General features: G+C 47.3%; 1 protein-coding gene across 1 annotated transcript in view; it reads left to right on the forward strand.

The window, feature by feature from the left end:
• HTRA1 (HtrA serine peptidase 1) overlaps positions 1-25,593 on the forward strand; it is a 57,722-nt gene that overhangs the window by 18,411 nt on the left and 13,718 nt on the right. Inside the window, exons 2-3 of the mRNA XM_049855758.1 lie at positions 7,082-7,181; positions 7,458-7,662. Of these exons, the coding sequence (XP_049711715.1) occupies positions 7,082-7,181; positions 7,458-7,662 (305 nt within the window). The remainder of the gene's footprint in view (positions 1-7,081; positions 7,182-7,457; positions 7,663-25,593) is intronic.

The raw sequence follows: 25,593 nt of genomic DNA on the forward strand, positions 1-25,593 counted from the left end.
GCCCATCACGTTTATGACAGCACTTCAGTTACTTCCTGAGTGTGCGATGCCTTTCATTACTTGATCTAGACTTGTACTTTCAAGCAAAGGTATTGGAAATGTAGGGAGAGCTGGCCTCATGGGCCAGCAACCTGTGCAGTACCCCCACACTCTGTGCCTAGAAGGACCCGCATTTGGTTTAAAGCTCAGCTGCCGCCCTCTAGAAATTCTACTCATCTTTAAACATGGGCCCTGCATTTTTGTTTCACACCAGGCGCTGCAAACGATGTAGCTGGTCCTGAATGTAGGACAGGGCAGTAAAACGCCTATGATTTGATCACTCAGCTCTTGCAGCGGGCCTGAATTTGGGAACATGTTGTTCCCTGCGAATAAAGGAGGATTCATTTCTTCTCCCTAGAATACACTGCGTTCTGTTTTCCAAATTAGCTCAGCTTATCAATGCTGGAGAAATTGGAAGGCATGATTGTTCTTGCTGGAAGGAAGGTCGTGTGGTTAATCCTGGGTCCTGGCTCTGGTCTCTCAGGCCGGAAGTGTGAAGCATGTTCCCACACTGCATGGGCTACTGGGCTGGAAGCTGGGTGAAGGGGCAGAGAACCTCCACTTGGGGGCCGGACAGCTGGGTTAACTTCTCACCTCTGCCACTCAACAGCTCTGAGGATTTGAAGAACTTCCTTTATTCTGAGCCTTAATTTTTCCATCTATACCAAACCAAATCCATTGCTATTGAGTCAATTCCGACTCATAGTGATCCTATATGGCAGAGTAGAACTGCCCCATAGGGTTTCCAAGGCTGTAAATTTTCATGTACGCAGACTGCCACATCTTTCTCCCGCAGAGTGGCTGGTGGATTGGAACCTCTGTCCTTTCAGTCAGCAACCCAGCACTTGAACCACTGTGGTCACCAGAGCTCTTTTTATCCGTCTATAGCCTGGGCATAATATCTACCTTGCAGGCTTGAATTACAGAAAACATTTATTGAGTGCCTGGCATTGTGCTCCGTGCATGATAGATGTTCAATAAATGATAATAATAAAAACCAACTTGTTACTGTTGAGCTGATTCCACTCATAGCGACCCTCCCTATAGGACAGAGTAGAACTGCCCCATAAGGTTTCCAAGGCTGTAATCTTTAGAGAAGCAGACTGCCTAGTCTTTTCTATGAAAAGACTGGTGGGTTCCAACCACTGACCTTTTGGCTAGCAGCTGAGCACATAACCACTGTGCCACCATCGTTCCCAATAAATGATAGCTACCATCATTTATTCTTATTGGTGTTACTATTTTATTCCCAATCTTGAAAGCAGGGTGAAATTTGACTGACTGACGGAGAGAAGGAAGTAATCGGGAAGAAAGTGGGTACAGAGCAAAGAACTAGAGTTGGCCTTTTATTCCTGGTTTGTGAAAATAATTGGAATTCCCCAGCAATCAAGACGTCTTTGTTTTTTAAAATAGCCGGGAATCACTTAAGCATGTGCAAACTGGTTGGGAGCCCCCAACTGATCACCTGGCCTCAGAAAGGGAGGGGTCAAGATGCAGTCACAGATATTCATTGATTGGATCTTTCATAACTATGCATTAAGGCCCCAATTATGCGTATTCATTGAGATCCCATTGACTAAGGGACCGTGGACCTCGTAACTTCTTTTTTGTGGGCTTCCTGGAGTGGCAAAAACACCCAGGCACCGGAGAGCATAGCACATCCCTGAGGACAATGCAGATCTCTTACCTTGACCTCCCCTAGACCTTGCCTGATGCCTTTGTGGTTATAATAAATGGGTAATTGTAAGTACAGGTCTCCGTGAATTCTGTGAGTCATCCCAACCACTTATTGAACCCACTGGGGGCAGCGAGGACCAACAGAGAGGCTGGCGTTTGCCTACTTGGCAGGAGCTGGCAGGACAGAGTCCTAGCTTGTGGAGGCCCAGCTCCGGGTGGTTAGGGTCAGAGAGAGAAAGTGCCCTGTGGGTGGCTGGTGTCAGGGTGGTGAAGTGGGAAAGTGCGGAGTATAAGCGTTATCTCTGCCTTTGTCGGTTGCTATGAACACAGTAGATGTGATGCCCGGCTGTGGTATGGAGTGTGGTATTTTGGGGGCCAGTGGGGAGGTTTGCAGGCAGAGTTGGAGAGTATACACCAAAGAGTCCTAGATACGGAGTTGAGGAGTCAGAGCATGTGACCCAGGGCCTGAGGGACCAGGCGGACACAGAGGCTATGGGGTCCTGCAGTAAGCTTGTCCACCCCATGTCAGTTAGGGGGAGACATTGAAAACAGCCGGACCTGTCTGAATCGTCATAGAAAGTTGGCATTTTTAGATGTTTTTGAGGTGTGGCAGGAGCTACTTGGGGGTGTTCTGCACTTGGGGGTCTTAGCTGGGCTGAAAGCTGGGAGGTGATGACACTCAGGGTCTCCTAGCACTGCCAGGGAGGGTCTGGCCAACTCCCTTAGCCCTTGTAAAGCAGACCCCTGTGTGTTGGCCATGGCGTGTCTGCGAAGCTGGCCAGATGAGGCAGCGTGTCCACAGGTGTGGCTCAGGGGCCCTCCCCACACTGAGCCGGCCAGGTGTGCTGGAGGCCTGGAACAGAGAGGGAGCAGCAACTGGGGCTGCTACCTGGGCAGCTTCCCCGGACTCGCTGCAGGTCCAGCTTTTATGGGGCCTGAAACTGTATAATTCAAGGGACCTTTGAATTTAATTTATAAATTCAACATTTGGTATAAAAATGATTACTTAGATTGCAAAATGAAACAGGCACAAACGGCAACTTTAAAAAAGCTGACAAATACCATAAACATTAAAAAAAATGTAGAAACAGGGCATTTTTGTTAACTTCTGGTTATACCTTCACCTTTATAGTTCTTTCCCTTCCTATAGTTTATTTGGCTGTAGACTCTTTGATCACCTTTTCACATGACAATGATTTTGTAATACTTCCTGTAGAGAGAATAGAATTATTTATTATTATTAATTCAGTTTTTCTCTGACATATTTCTCCACTACCCATGTAATTCCACATCACTGTGTACCAGGGGCAGATTAACCAGTAAGCAAGATACACACAGGTTTACAGTAAGCGAGGTACACACGGGCTTAATTGTGCTTACTAATCTTACAAACTAGGGTGTGCCTGACCCAAGCCATGGTGTTTTCAGTTGCCACCTATGCATGTGAAAGCTGGACAAGGAATAAAGAAGACTGACGAAGAATTGGTGCCTTTGAATTGTGGTGTTGGAGAAGAGTATTGAATATACCATGGACTGATAAATGAACTAACAAATCTGTCTTGGAGGAAGTACAACCAGAATGCTCCTTAGAAGCGAGGATGGTGAGACTATGTCTCCCATACTTTGGACATGTTGTCAGGAGGGATCGTTCCCTGGAGAAGGACATCAAGCTTGGTAAAGTAAAGGGTCAGGGAAGAAGAGAAAGACCCCCTGTGAGATGGATTGACACAGTGGCTGCAACAGTGGGTTTAAGCATAACAACGATGGTGAGGATGGTGCAGGACTGGGCAGTGTTTCCTTCTGTTGTACATAGGGTTGCTATGAGTCAGAACCAACTTGATGGCACCTAACAACAACAACAACAATCTGTAGTGCACAGTTTCACATGGGTTTTACTACATTTTTGATGTGAAAAACAGGTGAAATTGTGCACTACAGATTAGTAAGTAAGCACAAGTAAGCTCTTGCTTACCTTGCTTATTGAGTAACCTGTCCCTGCTGTGTAAGAACCCTGGTTGCACAGTGGTTAAGTGGTTGGCTGCTAACTGAAGGGCCAGCCATTCGAACCCACCAGTGGCTCTGCAGGAGAAAGATGTGGCAGCCTGCTCCTGTAAAGATCACAGCCTTGGAAACCCTGTGGGGCGGTTCTACTCTGTCCTATACGGTTGCTGTGAGTTGGATCGACTCGATGGCAATGGGTCTGGTTTGGTATAGATGGCCCTGTACCGGTGGGCATGGCACAGTGGACAGTAGGAGTGTCCCTGGATGCCCTGGGACACCCCTGTAGATAAATTAACCTAACCAGACATGAAAGTGATCTCAAAGCACATAAATACGTCCCATTAGATCCAAAAGAAGTGATTCCCTAGTTTACCATCCCATTAGCCACATCCCAAAATGCCTGCAGCCACTCGGTGTGACAGGGAGAGAGACAGTGGCCTTGATCAATTGCAGTTTAATTATCTCACATCAGCAAATTATCCAAAAGCTTGTGACCTTTGAAAGCCTTGCTGGGGCCCCTCCCTGGCCAGGTGGAAGGCCCTGAAGCTCAGTTTTGTGACCCTTCACTGTAATTCCACCGCTGCTCTGAACCCTTGCTGCTGTGTGGGAGTCTAGATTAGCCCCCAGAGAGCCCAGACCCTGCAGGCAGAGGCTCCAGACAGCTTTCGGTCACAGCCTGAGGGTCTGGGAGATGGGACTGCCCCTACCCTAAAGGGAGGGAGGCGTGCGTGCGTGCGTGTGTCTGTGTGTGCATGCGTGTATGTGTGCATGTGTGTATACTCGTGTGTGTGCGTGCGTGGGTGTGTTTGGGAGCCGCTGGAGGTCAGTGCCTAGGCCTTATGGAAAACGAAGAACAATTTTCCAGGTCAGTGGTTTCCTTTTAAATTGCAGGCTTTTGTTGCGGATTCCGGCTGAGTAGGCTGTAAGGGGAGCGAAAGGCGAGGTTGGGATAGACCATCTATGGGGAAGGAATAGGTTTTCTTACCTTTTATTTCCTGTCCATCTTGAATCCATACTTTTATAAACTGTGATAAAAATGAGTTACTACCAAAATGAAATAAAAATGACGCAAGATACAAATCCCACTTTTTAATTTTTAGATGCAACAGGCACAAGATTCCTCTGTCAAGTTTCTGCGCTCAGATCTCATCCCTGCGTGGCGGGAAGCAGCTCCTGGAGCAGTGCTCGGCTGTGGCCCATGCTCTGGGTCGCTCTGAGACAGGCTGGGGCCACAGCGGAGCTGAGCAGAGGGAGAGGAAAGGGCCTGTGGGTCTCAGCTGCAGGCCAGGCTGCCATATCCGCAGCCTGTTTCAACAGAAGGAGACTAGTGACAGAATGTCAGAAGGATGCCCCAGGACCCTGCGTCTCTAGTAGCTGATTTCTGACTCGAATGCCTTGGGTGTGTGCATGGGATCGGTGGGTGAGAGTGCCATACCAGGATGTGGGACAGCTTTGTCTGAAGTAGCTTTGAATACGCCCACTACACGGGGTCCTTGGATTATAGCGAGTGTGTTGTTAAAAATAATCAGAACTCACCGAAGTTTGAACGTAAGGTTTATTCTGAGCAGTTATTCTATATACATCTTGTTGTTGTTAGGTGTCATCGAGTCGGTTCCAACTCATAGCGACCCCGTGTGCGACAGAAGGAAACACTGCCCAGTCCTGCACCATCCTCACAATCGTGGCTATCCTTGAGCCCATTGTTGCAGCCACTGTGTTAGTCCATCTCGTTGAGGGTCTTCCTCTTTTTTGCTGACCTTCTACTTTACCAAGCATGATGTCCTTCTCCAGGGACTGATCCCTCCTGACAACATGTCCAAAGTGTATGCATACAGCAAGGCCATTTGATTACAGGGAAATCAAGTGGCTAGGTACATACAGTGAGGCTTATAAAGAGGAGGGAGAAATATAGATCAGTCTTCCACTAATCTTAACCTGATTGACTGAACCCTGCCTTTCCCCCTTTGAAGCCCTGATGGCGCACTGGTTAAGAGCTCGGCTGTTAACCCAAAGGTTGGCAGCTTGAATCCACCAGCCGCTCCTTGGAAACCCTGCGGGACAGTTCTACTGTGCCTATAGGGTCTCTTATGAGTCGGAATCAACTCGAAGGCAATGGGTTTGGTTTTTAGTTCCCCTTTTTACTGAGATCAACTGATACCTGGTCACTTCTGGCCTGGGTGCTAATGATTCGGCCCTCCAGCCACCTGCATGCAGTCAGGAGACTTGCTGAGGTGTAAATTAGGAGGTCCTGGTTTGACAACTATCCTTTCCTAGCAGGATAAGACAAGTTTACATCATTCTTTTTTTTTTTTTACAGAGGAGTTTTTGGCAGGTTTTTGCAGTTTGAGTCAGGCTTTTTATGGTTAATATTTGGTTTCAAAGAGGAGCCCTGCTGGCCCAGTGGCTAAAGAGCTTGGCTGCTAACTGAAAGGTCCATGGTTCAAACCCACCAGCTGTTTCTCAGGAGAAAGATAATGGCAGTCTCCTTCCATAAGGATTTACAGCCTTGGAAACTATGGGGGCAGTTCTGCTCTGTCCTATAGGGTCGCTATGAGTCAGAATCGATTCGACAGCAACCGGTTTGCTGTATAAGTAAAACCTTTAAGTCAAAGTAAGATGTCTGTTATTAATTTTCCTATTCAACAGTGTGTATCTCTCTACACAAAATTCTGGTCAGTTATGGTCATTTAATCTTTCTATTTTTTTCACGAGTAGCAAGACACCTCTGGTGTTGTTTGGCTTGGGATATGACAATCAAGGTTGGCATGAATGGTCAGGGGTGGTAGAAACAGTTCTGGGTACAGATGGCGGCCTCGGCTTGCCTGGTGGCATCAGTGGGGAGGACAGGACAAAGATGACTTTGCCTTAATGCGTTTTCCTAATGGCCTTTTAAATCTTTTACATCCAATAGGCATCTGGTCAAAGCAGCGTCAGCCCTCCCTTGGGTTCAGGCGTTTGCTGAGGAAGGTTGCCGGGGAGTTGGGGAAGGGACGCTGTCGGCGTGCTGACAAGTGACCCTTGGGCGGCGTGCTTTGGGGAACAGCTGGTAGGAGGTCGAGGAGGTGGTACTTGCTGGTGCTTTTGCCCAGCATTTTTGTGGGGAAACGATTGTGAGGAAAGAAGCTGAATAAAGATGATACCTTTAATAGATTTTGCTGCCTGAGCTAAAGGGGCTATTTCTTGAGAGCTTGGGAGGACCTTTGCAACTCAGCTCAGATCTGGGGGATAGGGCCCACACCTCCGTTAGGATTCCAAAGGCTTCAAGGCAGGTCTTTTCAGCTCCCTCTAACCCATCTCTCTCTCCACGCAACCACAGCACAAAGTGCAGAGGTCTTAAGTGTCTTCTCTTTGCTTTTGTTCCCAGGGCAGGAAGATCCCAACAGCTTACGCCACAAATACAACTTCATTGCCGACGTGGTAGAGAAGATAGCACCGGCCGTGGTTCACATTGAATTGTTTCGCAAGTAAAGACGGCTTTCCTTTTTTATTTTAATAACCTCTGAAGTTTTTGCTAAGTATATGCAGCCCTTAGCAAAACGACAGCACACAACAAGTGGAAATTTTTGATGAGTGTGGAAAATTGATGTAAAGCTTAGTTTTTAAATGTTAAGTACACCCAATATGTAAATTTTATGTGTATAGTGTAGTAATTGCAAGGTGTGTGCTGCTGCTGCAGAGCCAACGAGCCAGTGTGTTGCAGAGGTGTTTCAGGCTTACCTGTGTGTTCCTTTGGATTTTAGGCTTCCTTTTTCTAAGAGGGAGGTGCCTGTGGCTAGTGGGTCTGGGTTCATCGTGTCGGAAGATGGGCTGATAGTGACCAATGCCCACGTGGTGACCAACAAGCACCGGGTCAAAGTGGAGCTCAAGAACGGCGCCACCTACGAAGCCAAAATTAAGGATGTGGATGAGAAGGCGGACATTGCACTGATTAAAATAGACTACCAGGTAAGCAGCCTTCTCACTGTGCCGACAGAAGTGGTTGCCCTGCCTGCAGCACTGAGTTCTCAGATACCCTGGCTAAAACCTGGCAAAATCTGGAGCTGTCAAAAGGGACCTGTGTGCTCTGATTTAGGATAGTCTCAGAGAAGGCACTGAAACTGGTGTGAACCAGTCCAGCCCGGATAAAGGAGAACATGGAGGAGGTACTTCCTGAGACCTGAGGGTGGGGCTGGGGAAGGGCCTCATGGAAGCTTCTTTACTAACAGGCTGTAAGATCAAAACCAGTTCCCGGGTGGTGAAAATGGTTAATGCATTCCACTGCTAACGAAAAGCTGGAGGTTCAACTCCACACAGAGGTGCCTCCAAAGAGAGGCCTGGCAAGCTACTGCCAAGACATCAGCCACTGAAAACCTTGTGGAGGCACAGTTCTACTCTGACACTCACGGGGTTGCCATGAGCCGGGGTCAACTGATGGCAACTCGTTTGATTTTTTCTGGTTATAAGATCATAAACCAAACCCACTGCCATCGAGTTGATTCTGACTCATAACAACCCTATACGACAAAGTAGAACTGCCCCATAGCGTTTCCAAAGAGCACCTGCTGGATTTGCACTGTTGGCCTTTTGGTTGGCAGCTGAGCTCTTAACCACTGCGCCACCAGGGCTCTGCCCATGCGGTCATAGAGTTTTTAAAATAGCATTTTAAATTTCTTATAAAAGAAGGTAAAATCCCCGTTGCCATGGAATTGATTTCAACTCATAGTGACCCTATAGGCTTGGAAAGAAATTTGTAGGTAAGTAGTGAAAATTGACTTTCCCTCCCATTTCTGATCCCAGAAAAAATTGTTGTTACAGATGTCTTGTGCATCCTTCAGAGATATGTTGTACATTCACAACGCGTGTAGAATTGACCAGGTTTTAGACTGAAATGATTTATAACAAGCAGAGCCATCATTAACACAGAAACAGCTGTTTTGAAACAAAGATTTCACAAATTACATGTTTCACAGGATTACTGGATATGTTTTAAAACAATGGCCTGTACTTTAAAAGTTTTGGAAGGCTTGTGTTGAAACAAAGCTAACAAATTTCTTTCTTGCAGGACTTCTCAGAGTCTTTAATATGGTAATTTGCCATGATTCCTCCACAAAGGAGGTGTGTAATATGCAATATTTACCCAAATTACCTGAGTATAGGACTTTTGTGTATGTGTGTGTTGCGGGGGTGGGCAAAAGTGAACTCAGTTTGGGAAATGTATTTGAAAATGGTTTGCTTTCTATTTAAATATTCTCTTTATGATCAATTTACCTCTGTTGATTTGCTTAGCAAAGACGTTGTATCTGAAATTAAATCCAGCTCTTACTGGATTATCAGAAATTCCCCATTTTAGCGCTTCATGGAAGGAGATTTACTTTAGTTGCTGTGTGGTTTGTGCAAAGAGATTGCACTTTCTGGTTTCTTTACGTCTTTGTAATTTTCCAGCCCTCGTATGAAATGAAGACTCAGGGTAGCTTAGAATCCTGTGGCTGCCAAGAAAAAGATCAGAGACTGAGGACAGTGTGTGTGTGTGTGTGTGTGTGTGTGTGTGTGTCTTCTTTTCTAGCTCTCTGCCTCTGTAAACTTTACCTGGATATTGGCTGTGAGTCAGACAAAGTGTGGCGTCGCACAGGCTGTTTGCCTCTGTGATGTTCAGTACTGGTTTGCTGGAAACACATCCTTCTAGAAACATCTCTGTGTATTTGGGTCGTAGGGTTCTGGATATTGGATCTTTTTTTTTTTTTTTCTTCACTGCTCCAAGGTTGCTGCCCCAGCCTGGGCCCTTCACAGCCAGCCTTTCAGAAAGCCACCAGCCAACACGCTACCCGCCCACCCCCCGCTCACCAGCCCACACACCCTCTAGGTGGCTGCCCGGTGACGCACACACGCTTAGACGGGCTTTGGTCCTCCTGTGGGTAACTGGCCTTGAGCGAGGTCGCAGTTGTATGTTATTTCTGTTAGGCCACTGTGGAATTTCTAGCAACCACCCTCGGTCTTCCAAAATGTGTTTATTAGTCACCAAAAAAAAACCCAAACCCGTTGCCGTCGGGTCAATTCCAACTCATAGCGACCCTATAGGACAGAGTAGAATTGCACCATAGGGTTTCCAAGGAGTGGCTGGTGGATTTGAACTGCTGACCTTTTGGTTAGCAGCTGAGCTCTCAACCACTGCGCCACCAGGGCTCTGCCTTATTAGTCAGAACATAATCATAATAATTTCTACTTGATAAGCTCCACTCTGGGCCAGGCTCTGCCCTTCTCTCTAATGCTAGCCTGATGTGCAAGATAGCTGTACTACCCCCGTTCAGAAACCCTAGGATAGGGCACTTCTACTCTGTCTTGTAGGGTCACTATCAGTCGAAATTGACTCGATGGCCACGACAACATAGGGGAAGAAACTGGCTCAGAGAGCTTAAGTAACCTGCCAGAGGCCCCACAGCAGAACGTGATGAACCAGGGCTCGTCCAACATCTAAGACTAGTAAAGGCATGGATAACCTTTTTCTTTCTGTTGGGTTATTGTAGCTAGTTTTTAAAACAACAATAAAAAAAAAAAAAGCCTGTTGTTCTTAAGTTGATTCCGACTCATGGCAAGCCCATGTGTTATAGAGTAGAGCTGCTCCCCAGGGTATTCTTGACTGGAATATTTCCAGACGCTGATATCCAGGCATTTCTTCAGCATTACTGGGTAGGTTCGAACCACCAACCTTTAGGTTTATGGTTGAACACAAACCTTTTGCGCTGCCTAGGGACCTAAAACTAATCTTTGATGTTAGTTGCCGTCGAGTTGATTCTGGCTCACGCAGGCTTCCATGTATGCAGAGCAGAACTGCTCTCTAGGGTTTTCAAGGCTGTGCCCTTTCAAAAACGGATCACCAGGCCTTTCTTCCAAGACACCTCCGGTTGGGTTCAAACCCACCAACCTTTCAGCTAGTAGTCGAGCAAGTGAGCGTTTGTGCCAACCTGGGAATCAAATCTAGTCTTTAGTGGGGTGGTATTTATTTTATTTATTCTGGACTCTTCATTGAGTTTTCTTTTTGTGGTATGTACCAAGCTGTTGAGCAGAGTGCTGTGGTTAAAGGAACAAATGATAAATTGTTCAACCTCTGAGCTTGGAGGTGGATTGACACAGCGGCTGCAGCAATGGGCTCAAGCATAACAATGATTGCAGGGATGGCGCAGGACTGGGCAGTGTTTCATTCTGTCGTGCATAGAGTTGCTATGAGTCGGAACCGACTTGATGGCACCTAACAACAACAACAAGTGGGCATGCTGGTGGTCTCTGAAAGCGGTGTCCTGACTAGATGAGGCTGTATCTGTGAAATGGCAGCTCGTCCTCGTGACTGCCTCTCTGCCCCTGGAAGGGAATGGCAGCCTCCAGCTAAGACTATTCTGGGCACTTGAGAAGGAACATTTTTGTTATGGGTTGGTATGAGGACACATAGTAAAACTATCCCATGATTGAGAGATGCCTCTAGAATGTTTGAGACCTCAGTTCTGACAGGTATTAAATACCTGTGGCAGTATACCTCGGGAGGGGCCTGGGGACAAGGTGGGGGTGGTTCCAGCAGAAAAAGCCCGCCCTTTTCCCTTCCCATTTGATTTGTTTATCTTCTCTCTCTTCGAACCTGCCTTCTTTCCTTTATTCTCCCACTTTTTTGTGAGGTGTATCTTACACACAGTAAAACGCAGTGATCTTAAGTGTCTATCTGCATGGGTTTTGAAATACACATACACCTACTGTTTCAAGTTGTAGAACACTTACAGAGCCCAGAATGTTCTCTCCAGAGGTAACCACTGCCCTGACCTGTCACCATAAGCTAGTTTTGCCTGTTCTAGAAGTTCATATAAATGGTACCTTAGAGTATGCACCGTTTTGTGTCCGGCTTCTTTTGCTCAGCAAAATGTCAGATTGATCCCTGTTTTCCAGTACATCAGCAATCTCTTCCTTTTTACTGCTGAGTAGCGTTCCACTGGATGGATGTGCCATGGTTTTTCTTTTCTTTTCTTTTTTTTAATCTATCTGTTAATGGATTTTAGGGTTGTTTCCAGCTCTTGGCTATTGACAATAAAGCCTCTGGGCAGCCTTGTACTCTCAGGTCCGTACTTAGGAGTGGAATTGCTGGTCTCATGGATGTTTTCATCTCATGTTTCTGTGGCCCGTGAGAGTAGGTTGAGACAGGCTCGCCCACTTGCTTGGTCCTTTTTGTCTTGTCGTTGTTGTTAGCTGCTGTCCAGCTAGCTCGGAGTCATGGTGACCCTGTGTATAACAATGAAACATTGGCCTGTCCTGTGCCATCTTCATGATCATTGGTATGTTTGGGCTTATCTTTTAAAAGCACTGTATCAGATAATAGTATTTAGTTGTGCTCCATGATGTTTTCATTGGCTAACTTTCAGAACTAGATTGCCAGGCCTTTCTGTCTTAGTCTGGAAGCTCTGCTGAAACCTGTCCACCATGGGTGACCCTGCTGGTATTTGAAATACCGGTGCCATAGCTTCCAGTATCACAGCAACGCATAAGCCACCAATTATGATGAGCTGACAGGTGGTGTCTTTGTGTCTTAGTTGGATCAAATCAAGATTGAGTACCATCGGACTGCGTTAGCACAATGTCTAGCCGCCAGGGAAAGTTAATATGGGCTTTGGCACAGGGTCAGGAGTTGTTTTTTTTTTTTTAAAATTAATTTTTATTAAGCTTCAAGTGAACATTTACCATGCCAATCAGTCTGTCATATGTAGGTTTACAGACATCCCACTCCCTTCTCCCACTTGCTCTCCCCCTATTGAGTCAGCCCTTTCAGTCTCTCGTTTCGTGCCAATTTTGCCATCTTCCCTCTCTCTCTATCTTCCCATCCCCCCTCCAGTCAAGAGTTGCCAACACACTCTCCAGTGTCCACCTGATTTAATTAGCTCACTCTTCATCAGCATCTCTCTCCCCCACCGCTGACCAGTCCTTTTCATGCCTGATGATTTGTCTTCGGGGATGGTTCCTGTCCTGTGCCATCAGAAGTTCTGGGGAGCATTGTCTCTGGGATTCCTCTAGTCGCAGTCATACCATTAGGTATGGTCTTTTCAAGAGAATTTGGGGACTGTAACCCATTGGTCTCCTGCTCCCTCAGGAGTTGTCTGTTGTGCTCCCTGTCAGGGCAGACATCAGTTGTGGCCGGGCACCAACTAGTTCTTCTGGTCTCAGGATAATGTAGGTCTCTGGTTCATGTGGCCCTTTCTGTCTCTTGGGTTCTTAGTTGTCGTGTGACCTTGGTGTTCTTCCTTTGCCTTTGCTCCAGGTGGGTTGAGACCAATTGATGTATCTTAGATGGCCGCTTGTTGGCATTTAGGACCCCAGACGCCACATTTCAAAGTGGGATGCAGAATGTTTTCATAATAGAATTATTTTGCCCATTGACTTAGAAGTCCCCTCAAACCAAGTTCCCCAGACCCCAGCCCCTGCTCCGCTGACCTTTGAAGCTTTCATTTTATCCCGGAAACCTCTTTGCTTTTAGTCCAGTCCAATTAGGCTGACCTTCCTTGTATTGAGTGTTGTCTTTCCCTTCACCCAAAGCAGTTCTTATCTACAGCTTGATCAATAAAAAGCCCTCTCTCTCCCTCCCTCCCTCCCCCCTTTGTAACCACAAAAGTATGTGTTCTTCTCCGTTTTTTCTATTTCTCAAGATCTTATAATAGTGGTCTTATACAATATTTGTCCTTTTGCAACTGACTCATTTCGCTCAGCATAATGCCTTCCAGATTCCTCCACGTTATGAAATGTTTCAGAGATTCGTCACTGTTCTTTATCAATGCGTAGTATTCCATTGTGTGAATATACCACAATTTATTTACCTATTCATCCGTTGACGGACATCTTGGTTGCTTCCAGCTTTTTGCTATTGTAAACAGAGCTGCAATAAACATGGGTGTGCATATATCTGTTTGTGTGAAGGCTCTTGTATCTCTAGGGTATATTCCGAGGAGTGTGATTTCTGGGTTGTATGGTAGTTCTATTTCTAACTGTTTAAGATAACGCCAGATGGATTTCCAAAGTGGTTGTACCATTTTACAATCCCACCAGCAGTGTATGAGAGTTCCAATCTCTCCGCAGCCTCTCCAACATTTATTATTTTGTGTTTTTTGGATTAATGCCAGTCTAGTTGGTGTGAGATGGAATCTCATCGCAGTTTTAATTTGCATTTCTCTAATGGCTAATGATCGGGAGCATTTTCTCATGTATCTGTTGGCTGCCTGAATATCTTCTTTAGTGAAATGTGTGTTCATATCCTTTGCCCACTTCTTCATTGGGTTGTTTGTCTTTTTGTGGTTGAGTTTTGACAGAATCATGTAGATTTTAGAGATCAGGCGCTCGTCTGAGATGTCATAGCTGAATATTTTTTCCCAGTCTGTAGGTGGTCTTTTTTACTCTTTTGGTGAAGTCTTTAGATGAGCATAGGTGTTTGATTTTTAGGAGCTCCCAGTTATCTGGTTTCTCTTCATCATTTTTGGTAATGTTTTGTATTCTGTTTATGCCCTGTATTAGGGCTCCTAGGGTTGATCCTATTTTTTCTTCCATGATCTTTATCGTTTTAGTATTTATGTTTAGGTCTTTGATAGGAGTTGGTATTTTACAGCACCTCAGTGATGTGGGTGGCAGACACAGGTGACTGAATGCAAGTCCCTGGGCCGTGACCAGGAGCTACCCCTCACGACCCAGCCTCCTAAGACAGGCACTGTTTCTAGTGCCTAAGACCATGCCATTACCCTGTAGGAGTGAAGCTGGTGTGATGGGACAGCTTGACTTTAAATAGCATGCAGGAAGGCGGCTTATCCCCATCTGGGAACATGCTGCTAGAAAAGCTGTCCAGGATGTGGTAGCCTCCCGGAAGGAGGCTGGCCGGAATAGCACATCCTGTGGCCACACACGGGGCCATTCGGCTCCACTCAGCCCTGGGAGGGCGGCCAGCAGTCAGGGGCTGTGGACTCCACAGGGGCAGGACGCTGGCCTGGGCACACGCGCCACTCCCCACCCCCCGCACCGCCCCAGTCATGTTGCATTTGGAACACACGGGCACAATCCACGCAGCTGCCTCTGGCCAGGGGCTTACTCTTTTCCAATTTTGAGCCAAGGTGGAGCCTACCCTGGTGCCATCATTGGCGTGTCTAGGCAGGATGTGGAGGGATGCCGAGACAAGCTTTGCAGAAGGTTCTACCCTGCCCCTCGCTGCCCATGGAGCCTGGCTGCCCCAGTAGCAGCAAGCCATCTGACGTGTCTCCAGCCTGCAAATTTCAGGTTGAAATAATGCAGCTTTTCAAAATGGAGTTGGAAATGAAAGGATATTAAATTGCAGGCACCCACACAAAGGACGGGTTTCCACTGACTAAACTCCTTTTTTTTTTGCTGATAATAGTTGGAAGGGGAGAGAGTGAAGGTGTCTCTTCCAGCTCTTTCCCTTTTGTTCCTTTGCTTTGATGGTAGATTATTTGTTGGGCAGAGGGGAGAGGTTGGCTTGTAATGAGACTTATCCTATTGGGAGGGAACCTCCCACTTAGGTGAATAGGTGCACACATCCGCCCTAGCCCGTGATATAATGAATGTTTGTAGGGAGTGAAGAGGGTATGAGCTTGCGCTGCGTTATGTCATATTAGGAACAAGAAAAAAAAAAAAAAGAGAGCGAGAGAGAAAAGAAACAGATCAGGAAAACTCAAAAAAGGCAGAAGAGCACCAAAAAAATTGGGCATGAGGGGGAGAACTTATTCCCATTGGTGCCTTTGCTGTGAGGTCACACCCAGCCTGCCCAGGGCTGTTCACGACTCACCCTCTGAAGCTGGTGTGACCCCACCACGTAGATGAGTCCATGACGAACTTGGGGGCTCATCATTGGGCCAGGTTCCTCCCCAGCCTCATGGTTTCATTTAGAGGTTTCACCATTACTCATACCCATTTTGCTTCCTGAGCATGGTATCCTTGACACTTTTAATTAAATGGGAATTCTTGAGGACATCTGGTGTTATTGCCCGTTGGATATCCACCCCCCTTGTGGGAACAGCAGCCAACATTGGCTCCAGGGATCTGCTTCTCGCCCATTGAAATCTTGATGGGACTCTTCGCCACAGAGTCCAGCCCTCGGTGGCCAAGGCTGGTCACGTGGTCCAATGAGACCAAGCAGATGCTCCCCTGGGATTTGAAACAGGATGTTACTACCACCGCGGCTAACGTGGGTGATGCTGGTTGGCCTCGTTGGGCCCAGCTGCCAAGCCTCTGCCCTACTGCCCTGTCTGAGCCCCATTCTGGGGCTTCTCCTTGTATTCTTGGAGCTTACCCCTCATCTCCAGTAAGTCCCCCCGCCCCAACTTATCTCATAGTTGCCAGAGATGTTTCTGGGCTTGTGACCAAAGAACCCGCCCCACTGCCTGTAGACCCGTGTGCCCTTTCCCTGCTGGCCTTGGACATGGGAGAATTTGGGGAGATGGCTCCCTGAGCGAGCCCTCTGGCCTAGTCTGCCTCTCAGCAGGCCCATCCCCTCTGACCCTGGCCTCAAGGCCCGTTCTGTGATCAGGCCCAGGATTCGAGCCCCTCTTTCCTGGGACCTGTGACGGGCCAGCATCAGCATGGAGAGGCCCGCCAGCTGCAGGGAGTAGGAACGGGGTACGTGTAAACTTTTTAATAGAAAGCAGCTTTGAGGGCAAACTCCATCAGCTTGAGGCAAACTGTTCCCAAATGTGCTGGACATGAGCCGCTCGCCATGTTTGCAGAACATTTTCACTTTCATCCAACAGCAGCGTTGCGTCCCTGCAGTTTTTGTCCTGAGCAGTTCAGGGGGAGAAATGTAAAGGAGAGCAGTTGGGTTTCTGGAGGCCGGAGTCCACCCAAAGGAGCCCAGAGTAGGGGGTAGAAATACTGGAGATGACTGAAGGAGGGACGAAGGCACAGTGACTTTCATTACAAATATTTTCTCAGCTGTGCTGATTCCAAACATAAGGAGAAAAGCATATGCCCCGGATGGTGGCCTCTTTCAGATCACGGCCCATCGTGTGTAAACCCTTACAGACTCTGTGCTGTTCTTCAAAAGAAATCGTAACTCCTGACCAGGGCTTTGAAGGCTGGCTGGATGGAGTGCCCCCTCCCTCCTCCCGACCTCTTTCTCTCCCTCCACCTTCACTCATTCAGCTTAAACACCCTTCCTCCGTTGCCTCAAACATGCCAGCGCTCTTCCATGGGGCCTTGGCCATTCCCTCCCCCGGAATGTCTTCCCTCCAGCTTTTTAGATGGCTGACTCCATGCTCAGGCCCCTGATAAAGCCCCCCTCAGCCAGCCCTTCCCTGACCCACTGTTCTAAGTACTCCCAACCGCCACCCCCACCTCCAATACTCTGGGGACTCATAACCCCAGTCTATCTAATGACTGAAGACCAGATGAGTTGTAAGATGACATCAGGGACATCATACATGAAGAAAGCAAGACTCATTAACAATCTGTGTGATGCAGATGACACAGCCTTGCTTGCTGAAAGTGAAGAGGACTTGAAGCACTTACTGATGAAGATCAAAGTCTACAGCCTTCAGTATGGATTACACCTCAACATAAAGAAAATAAAAATCCTCACAACTGGACCAATAAGCAACATCATGATAAATGGAAAAAATATTGAAGTTGTAAAGGATTTCATTTTACTTGTATCCACAATCAATGCCCACGGAAGCAGCAGTCAAGAAATCGAGTGACATAGTATTGCAACGGGCAAATCTGTTGCAAAAGACCTCTTTAAAGTGTTCAAAAGCAGAGATGTCACCCTGAGGACTAAGGTGCACACCCAAGCCATGGTATTTTCATTCATCTCATAGGCATTCAAAAGCTGGACAATGAATAAGGAAGACCAAAGAAAAATTGAATTACGTTTGAATTACGTTGTCGGCAAAAAATATTGAATATACTGAGGACTGCTGGAAGAAGGAACGAACCTGTCTTGGAAGCAGTACAGCCAAAACGCTCCTTAGAATCGAGGATGGCGAGACTCATGTACTTTGGACATGTTATCAGGAGGGATCAGTCCCTGGAGTAGGATATCATGCTTGGTAAAGCAGAAGGTCAGTGAAAAAGAGAACGACCCTCAATGAGATGGAGTGACACAGTGGCTGCAACAGTGGGCTCAAACATAGCAATGATTGTGAGGATGGAGGAGGACTGAGCAGTTTCCTGCTGTTGTACGCAGTGTCGCTGTGAGTCAGAACTGACTTGACGGTATCTAACAACAATCTCATTTCACTGTTCAGTTTTTCCTCATTCTTTTACATAATGTGGAGTGGTCTTATTTATTTGTCAATTTAAGCTTGCCTCTGCTGTTAGTTTGACGGATACATCCATCTTGTCCATATTTCAGGTAATAGGTGCTCAACATGAATTCCTGTGTCGTGCAAACAGTTAAATGCTCTGTTACTTACTGAAAGGTTGGAGGTTGGAATTGTCTCAGAGGAAAGGCCTGGTGATCTATTTCTGAAAGGTCACAGGCACTGAAAACCCTGTGGAGCAGTTTTGCTCTGCACACGTGAGCTCACCATGAGTCGGGGTCAACTCCATGCCAACACATTTTTTTGTTTGGATGCTCGATGTAAGGTCATCATGAGTCGGAGCTGAGTCAATGGCAACTAACAACAACAAAAAAAATAAGAAGGTGCTCAATAAAAGTGTGTTGGATTTCAGAGTTGCTCTGCTCAGAAGGCAGCAAGGCTAACTGCTTCATGGGAGGCAGGAGGCACCTCAAGGCGCCTTAAGGCACCTGAGCTACTCCCCCATTTTCAAATGATGAGGTTGAGGGTTGACTGGTTTCAGGCTCCTCCTAACCCCAGACCCCTCACCCAGTGCCTGTCTCCTTCCATAAACTGCCTGGAGTTTGGATGGAGACATGGCTGTAGCAGCTCTGAGGTCTTGGGAAACTCAAAGTCCCAAGCAGGCTCACCAGTGGTTTTCCTTGACGCCAACAGCCAGGTAAATATTTTCAAACAGCTGGGTTGAGGCTTATGAGGTGGTTTTCTTCCTTCACCTTGGTGCCTCTGCGGTCCCATGCCACCTTTGGGCCAGATGCCATAACAGGCCTGCTGTTTGAAGTGGCTGAAGAGTGAAACCTGGGTGGCGGGGATGGTTTGTGCTCGTAGGGTCCTTTTACTGCTGAGCTTGCTGATGGGGCAGGAAAGGCCGACACCACTGATCTTTGAGAAGTTCAGAATTAGGTCACTTGTGGCCAGTGGGCCTGGACTTTGGTGTGGAAGTCTCTGGAGCCGCTGAGCAGCCTCTGCCTTTCTGCAGGCCTGCCCTTGGAATGTGGCCCGGCTTGGGGAATCTGCTCGGAGTCATCTGAGGGAGGAGGGACTAGACAGCACCCCAGGGACCATGTGAAGGGAGGGGTGTGGTGTGCCTGTGTGTGACTCATGCCGAGCGCAGCCCTCAGCCAGCTCTCCTCAGGCAACCTGATTGTGGGAAGGTGCTGACTGGGCCACATGAACTTGTCCAAAGTGAATCAGATAACACCAAGCTGTACAATCGCTTCCTGGCTCTGGAGTCTGTCACTCATTCCCCTAAAGCAACTGGGAACCTGGAGTGCGGCTCACAGTGCCATAGTTACTTCTTTATTTTGTTTTTGTGTTTTTCTATTTTGGGTTCTTTGTTCCCACTCCCTCAGTACGGGTCTTTTTGTGGTCTCTCTTCTTTCTTTCCCAGGACTCAGAGGGCTGCCCTTGTATTTGCTAAAGATACCACAGGCCCTGTTGATGGAGCAAGGATTCTATGACTGTATTGATTTTTACCATTTTTAGGGGATGGGGATGAATATTTCATGAGGTAATGTAGATCCAGGCAGCAGAGTGGTGCTGGCATTTATTTCTCTGCGTAAGCCTTTGTCCAGAGGCTCATGGGATGTGGCCTCCCGCTGTCCTGATTGCAGTTCCTTTTGGGATGTGAAGCAGGAGAAAGTTGCAGCAGTCAGCTTCCGTAAAGATGCCAGCCTTGGAAACCCTATGGGGCAGTTCTTCTCTGTCCTATGGGGTCGCTATGAGTCCGAATCGACTCAATGGCAATGGGTTTGGTTTTTGTTTTGGAATGTGAAAATGCTCAGCTACCCAATCTATGAAAACTGGGCCCTTTTGTGTTCCCTGGCCTGGTGTCAAGAACTTAGATTATTGTTAAGGAAATTCTTTGGCTATCTTTTTCTCTTAATATGGTAATGCCTTTTTTCACTTCGGCGGTTTCTCTTTAGGGAATTGGGTTAAGACTATTATTTATGGTTCTGACAAATCAGTTCCCGGGTTGCTAGGACTGAATTTGTAAGAGCCCCATCAGCAAATTCTCCTGTCCCCCTTCACTGAGAGAGGAGCACAAATTTCTTCCATTTGATGGCTTAGGGAGTATGCGGCAGTATGCTAGCATCCAGGGTTGGCAAATTATGGCCCATGGGCAAATCAGCCAAATCCAGCCCTCTGTCTGTTTTATTTTGCAAGTAAAGTTTTATGAGAACACAGCCATGCCCATTCTTTACGAAGTGTCTATAGCTGCTTTACTCCTACAACGGCAGAGTTGAGTAGTTGGCCCACAAAGCTGAAAATATTTACTCTGGCTCTTTACAGAGGAAGTTTGCCAACTGCAGTGTTAAATGATTAACACCTTGTCATGGAGTAGCTGAACACACTGGGAGATAGATACGTTTGTAAGAATCAAGCGATCAAGCGAGACGAAACACTGTCTGGTCAAAGGGGACCGCGAACAAAGAGGCTGTTTTAATTTGCCCTTTCTCTTGGGGGGGACTGTGCTTTTTGCTGAAGATGAAGCTTTGGACTTGAGCAAGATTAATCAGAGAGAGTCCTTTTTCTACCCATTACTCTGTAGTATCAATGAATTCCAAGATGTTTGCAAATTGTTATTCAATTTTAAGATGCTGAGGGGCTCTGTTAAGATGGGATTTGTTCATTCTTTCAGTTATTTATGTGTTCACTCACCGATTGTTTAAGTGCTGATTGAGACTCTACCTTGGCCAGAGAAGTAGCTGGGTGATACAAACCTGTAACGTGCTCGTCGGCCACCCAGAGACCACCCTGAGGTGCCTCAGAAGAAAGGCTTGGTGATGTACTTCTGAAAAATCAGCCGTTGAAAACCCTATGGAGCACAGTTCTACCCTGACACGCACGAGGTTGCCATGAGTCGGAATCGACTTGATGGGAACCGTTTCTTTTCCCTTGGCCCAACACCGCAGTAGGTGCAGAGGATTTGGCAGCAGTTAATGCCTTCCTCCCCGTGGAGCTTAAGATCCAGTGTGGGAACCAGGAAAACTGGAATAAACATGGTGATTGGTACAATGAGGACACGAGCAGGACAAGATGCAGAAGAGACCTCTTAGAGTAGGCAGGGACACTTTTCTAAGGAGACGGCCTCTGGCTGAGATGAGAAGGGCAGACAGAGCCAGGAAGGGAACCAGGTCGGGGAGGAGGCCAGAGTTGGAGGCTGAATTGCTTAGTTCCCCTGTTTGGCCCCATCCTGGATAACCGGTACCTTGGACCCGGTACCACTGCTACTTCCCAGGGAGTTAATCAGGGCTTCCAGAGCACAAGCCAGGTTTCTGCTTAGCTGGTTCCTCCGTGCACTGTCTACATTTCTTATTAGCCTTGGTTCCTTGGGGTTCCTGCTCATATTCGAGGAAGCGGCAGTACCTTATTTTCTGAGAGTCTGAAAGTGCAAAAGGCTCACTATGGCTTGATCACCCTTGCATTCACGGCACAATCAAGGCATTTCCCAAAACAGCTTTTCTAAAACTGTCTAGATTATTTTCTTTGGCAAGGGAAAATCAGATATTCTGGTAATTGAGAACTGATTATTATTATTAAAGTGCTAATTAACAAGTCAATTTTGTTAAATAAGGGAACAGAATCTGGAAATAAAAACATGTGGCTCAGTATTTCCCTCTTTGCTTTGTCTTCCAGGCAGCTCACAGAAACCACTGGCCCTGTGGTTAGAAAATTTCCTGTACCTCCATTTTATGTTCATGAGTATATATTTATTATAATACGCTCCTTATCATTGGCCATGTCAAGGCTTTTTTATTTATATAAAAGAGGATGTTACATCTTTTAAAAATTTGAACAATAAATTTGAAAAGAATGATTCATCGTGGGCAACTTCCTGGTACCACCTCTAGGTGGCCCTGGGTAATGAGGAGCCCATTAGTCTTCAGTCAGTGTAGTAGACACTGGGGGCTGTGGCTCAAGTGTAGCCAGTCTTGTCCTCTAGTAGCCCAGCTTCAACAAATCTTCAGTTCATCCAGGTTCACCATCCTTGACCCTTCCTACCCTCCACTGTCCCTCCCCTTCCTCCTGTACTCAGCTTCCTACACCCCCTGGTCCATCCCTGGTCCATCCCTGGTCCATGGTGACCATCACAGGCCTGCATGGACATTCGTCTCTCAAGCAAGTCTTTAGATACGAATATCCCCTAAGTGATCCTCCTGCAGCCCAATTTGTTTTTCTGTAGGCGGCATGCATGTTCTGTGGCACTGCTTCTTGCTTGGTGTGGGGGACATGCTATTTTCTCCATTGCATAGCTTTTAAAGAAAATGAAAGGTTAGCATAACTGCTTCCAGCAGGCACGTTGACTCACTTGTTGAGTCCCAGCCAGTTGCCGCAGCATTAGCTTTTGAAGCAAACTTCAACCAACACAGGACCAGACTGGAAACCCCAGCCCCTTGAAGACGAGTGTGCTGGGCAGCTGGCGGATGGAGTGTCGCCTGCAGACTCAGCAACCAAAATATTTTTGAAACTCAAGAACACTTTATACTTTGCAAGGCAGAGAAGTAATTAACTTGCCTCATTAGGTTAAAAGAGAAATAAGTTGCTGGTTTTTCGTTCAGCTTTGGTTTTATTGGTTGGTTTTATTGCTCTGTATTCCTTAAACTTTGGGGGAAGAAGATTGCAATGAAGTGAGCCCCCAAGCTGACCAGGAGCTGAAATGTTGATGGGTCATTGCCTTTTGTGATCCCCTCGGAGGATGACTTGCCTGAGTCAGCGGCCAGAGAATTCCAAGCTGTGGGAGTTTGCAGGGATCAGCTAACCCCAACTGGGGAGTTGTAGGGAAAGAAATTTATTAAGGACTCTGGTGCCTGTTTTAGTCTTACTGATTTAACCATTGTCTGCTTTCTTAGCCAGGGTTCTGCAGAGACACAATCAATAAAATCTATATATCTGTATCTGTCTACCTCGAGAGATCCTTTTTTTAAAGGAATTGACTCACACCATGGTGGGTGCTGGCAAGCCCAAATTCCATAGGTCAGGCAGTAGGTTGGAAACTCTGGCAAGATATCTACTTGTAATCTTGAGGCAAATTCTAACCTGGAAAACCTTCGTTCTTGCTTTTAAGGTCTTCAACTGATTGCATGAGGCCCACTGACATTTTGGAGGGTAATTTGCTTTACTTAAGGTCAGCTGATTGAAATGTTAATCACGTGTAAAAACCTTCATAGCAACATCTAGAATAGTGTTTGTTTGACCAAACAACTAGGCACCACAGCCTAGTCAAGCTGGCACATAAAATTAACCATCACATCTGCTAATAGATTTTTAAAAAATCAGTCAACCAGTCAGAGCTGGGATAATCTTGGATATCATCAGGCTCAACTCCCTTATTTTAGGGGTGGTAATATGAGATTTTTTTTTTTTTTAATATGAGATCAGGAGGAGCCCTGGTGCCTCAGTGGTTAAGGGGCTCAGCTGCTAACCAAAAGGTTGGCCGTTCGACTCCGTCAGCTGCTCCTCGAGAGAAAGATGTGGCAGCCTGCTTCCATAAGGATTTATAGCCTTGGAAACCCTATGGGGCACTTTAGCCCTGATGGCCCAACTGGTAAGCACTCAGCTGCTAACCGAAAGATTGTCGGTTCAAACCTACTCAGTGGCAACATGGGAGACACCTGGCAATCAACTCCTGTAAAGATTTTAAAAAATCCATTGCTGTCCAGTCAATTCTGACTCATAGCAACCCTATAGGACAGAGTAGAGCTGCCCTAGAGAGTTTTCAAGTTGTGAATGGTGAGTTCGAACTGCCGACCTTTTGATTAGCTGCTGAGCTCTTAACCACTGCAATTACAGCCTAGGAAACTGTATACAGCAGGTTCCACTCTGTCACATGAGGTCGCTATGAGTCTAAATCAGCTCGACTGGATGGCACCTAACAACAACAAAATGAGGCCCAGAAAGCTCAGTCAGCTGATCCGAAGTCACAGTGAGTCACTACAGGATCAAGACCTAAGCCAGATGTCTTGCCGCCTGGTCCAGCATTCCCTGGCATACGTGGAGCCCGAGGTCGTGTGGGTGTGTGTGCCCACACGCGTGCACTCGCTGGTCTGTGTCTTCACTAGTGCACCACCTTGGTTGCTGCTGGAGCTTAAGGCCAAGGCCAGCCATCGGCCGAGCAGGTACTTCCTCAGCACAGGCCAGAGTTTTCTTTCTGGGGGATTTCAGTAGTTACAATTCAGCCCCGGTGGGAGGCCACCTTCTGCACTGGCCTGCTGCCACCCCTTGCCCGGGCTTGCCCAGGGAGCCAACAATCCCCCACAAAGACACCATCAAGTAAACACATGGCCCACACCCTCACATGAGAATATGCTGACACTGCTCCCATCATCCAGCCTCTTCTGAGCTTTCTAAAACTCCCCAGTTGCCCTGTTCTGTGTTCTGTCTGCCCTGGTCACCTGCTCTGTGGAAAGATCTGGGCTCTCCCAGCTCTTTCCTCGCTGGCCAGCCATGTGCATTGAGTGTCTGGGCTTGTCTGGGAACAGTGGGCCGAGTGGGCTGGGAGAAGAGCCTGTGGAATGGGGGTCAGGAGGTGGGGGCTCTAGTCTCCAATCTGCCACCACCTCACCTGGTATGAGGCCTGTCCCCTCTGTTCCTTGGAGCCGTCGACTGTAAAAGCGGACTGAAGGCAGGGTGGTGGAAGGGCTGGGGAGCCTGGAGCTCGTGGCCGAGGAGTGGGGTGGCCACACTGGCCAGGCTCTGCTGGGACCACCTGCATCCCGCTTTGACTGCCAAGGGTGTTCTGTGACCATTGCTTTCCTTTTAAGCAGACATGTCCTCTTGCTCCCCTCCACCCCCCCACCAAACAAACAAGCAAGCAAAAGCTTTGTATGAAGAAGCATGTCTTTATCAGAGTCCTTTCTAAACCTTGTTAGGTACTTGTACGAGGGCCACCATTTTGAAACCAATCCATTTCCCATGCTGTGGTGGACTCTAAAGGTTGTTGCCCCAGCAGCCACCCCCCTTCTTCCTTGCTGGCAGAGAGCCCTGCTTCTGTTTTAGGTCCGCCGCTGTCCCCCACCCAGTCATGACTCAGGCAAATCCTGAAGGATCTGAGGGCCAGATTCCTCTCGCCAAAGAATGGTTTCGGGTAACCTTAAGACTGAGTTCTGGTCAGCTAGTATTTAGTAATTTAACCTGGAGGGGTAGCCTGGAGTCCACACCCAGTGCTTCTGACACCTCAGCTGGGCTGTTTCTCCATTGTCCTGGGTAGCAGGGGTGATAACCCAGATGTTGCAGGGAGTTGGTATTTTTTTAGAGTGTCTCCCCGTGTTGTAAAGACACCATTTGTGCATTACATCCTGGGTGTCCCCTCTTCTCTACTGCCCACCCCCCCCCCCCCCTTTTCTGGCATGAGCTTGACTGGGAACCTGATGGAATCCCTTGGGAACTCCCCTCATCCCAGAAAGCCTTTGACCAAATATGAGCTACAGTCTCTCTTGGTGGGGCCTGGGGTCTTCTCCTTGGCTCTGTGATGTGGAGTCTGAGTCTTTGCTTTTGTCACTTGGAAATTCTCCTATTTCACTATTTTGTGCTCACGATGTGACTAGCATTTTTCTTCCCCACCAGCTGTCTGTGGCTCTGACCA

Source organism: Elephas maximus, chromosome 16 (assembly GCF_024166365.1).
Source record: "Elephas maximus indicus isolate mEleMax1 chromosome 16, mEleMax1 primary haplotype, whole genome shotgun sequence".
NCBI classification, from domain to species: Eukaryota; Metazoa; Chordata; class Mammalia; order Proboscidea; family Elephantidae; genus Elephas; species Elephas maximus.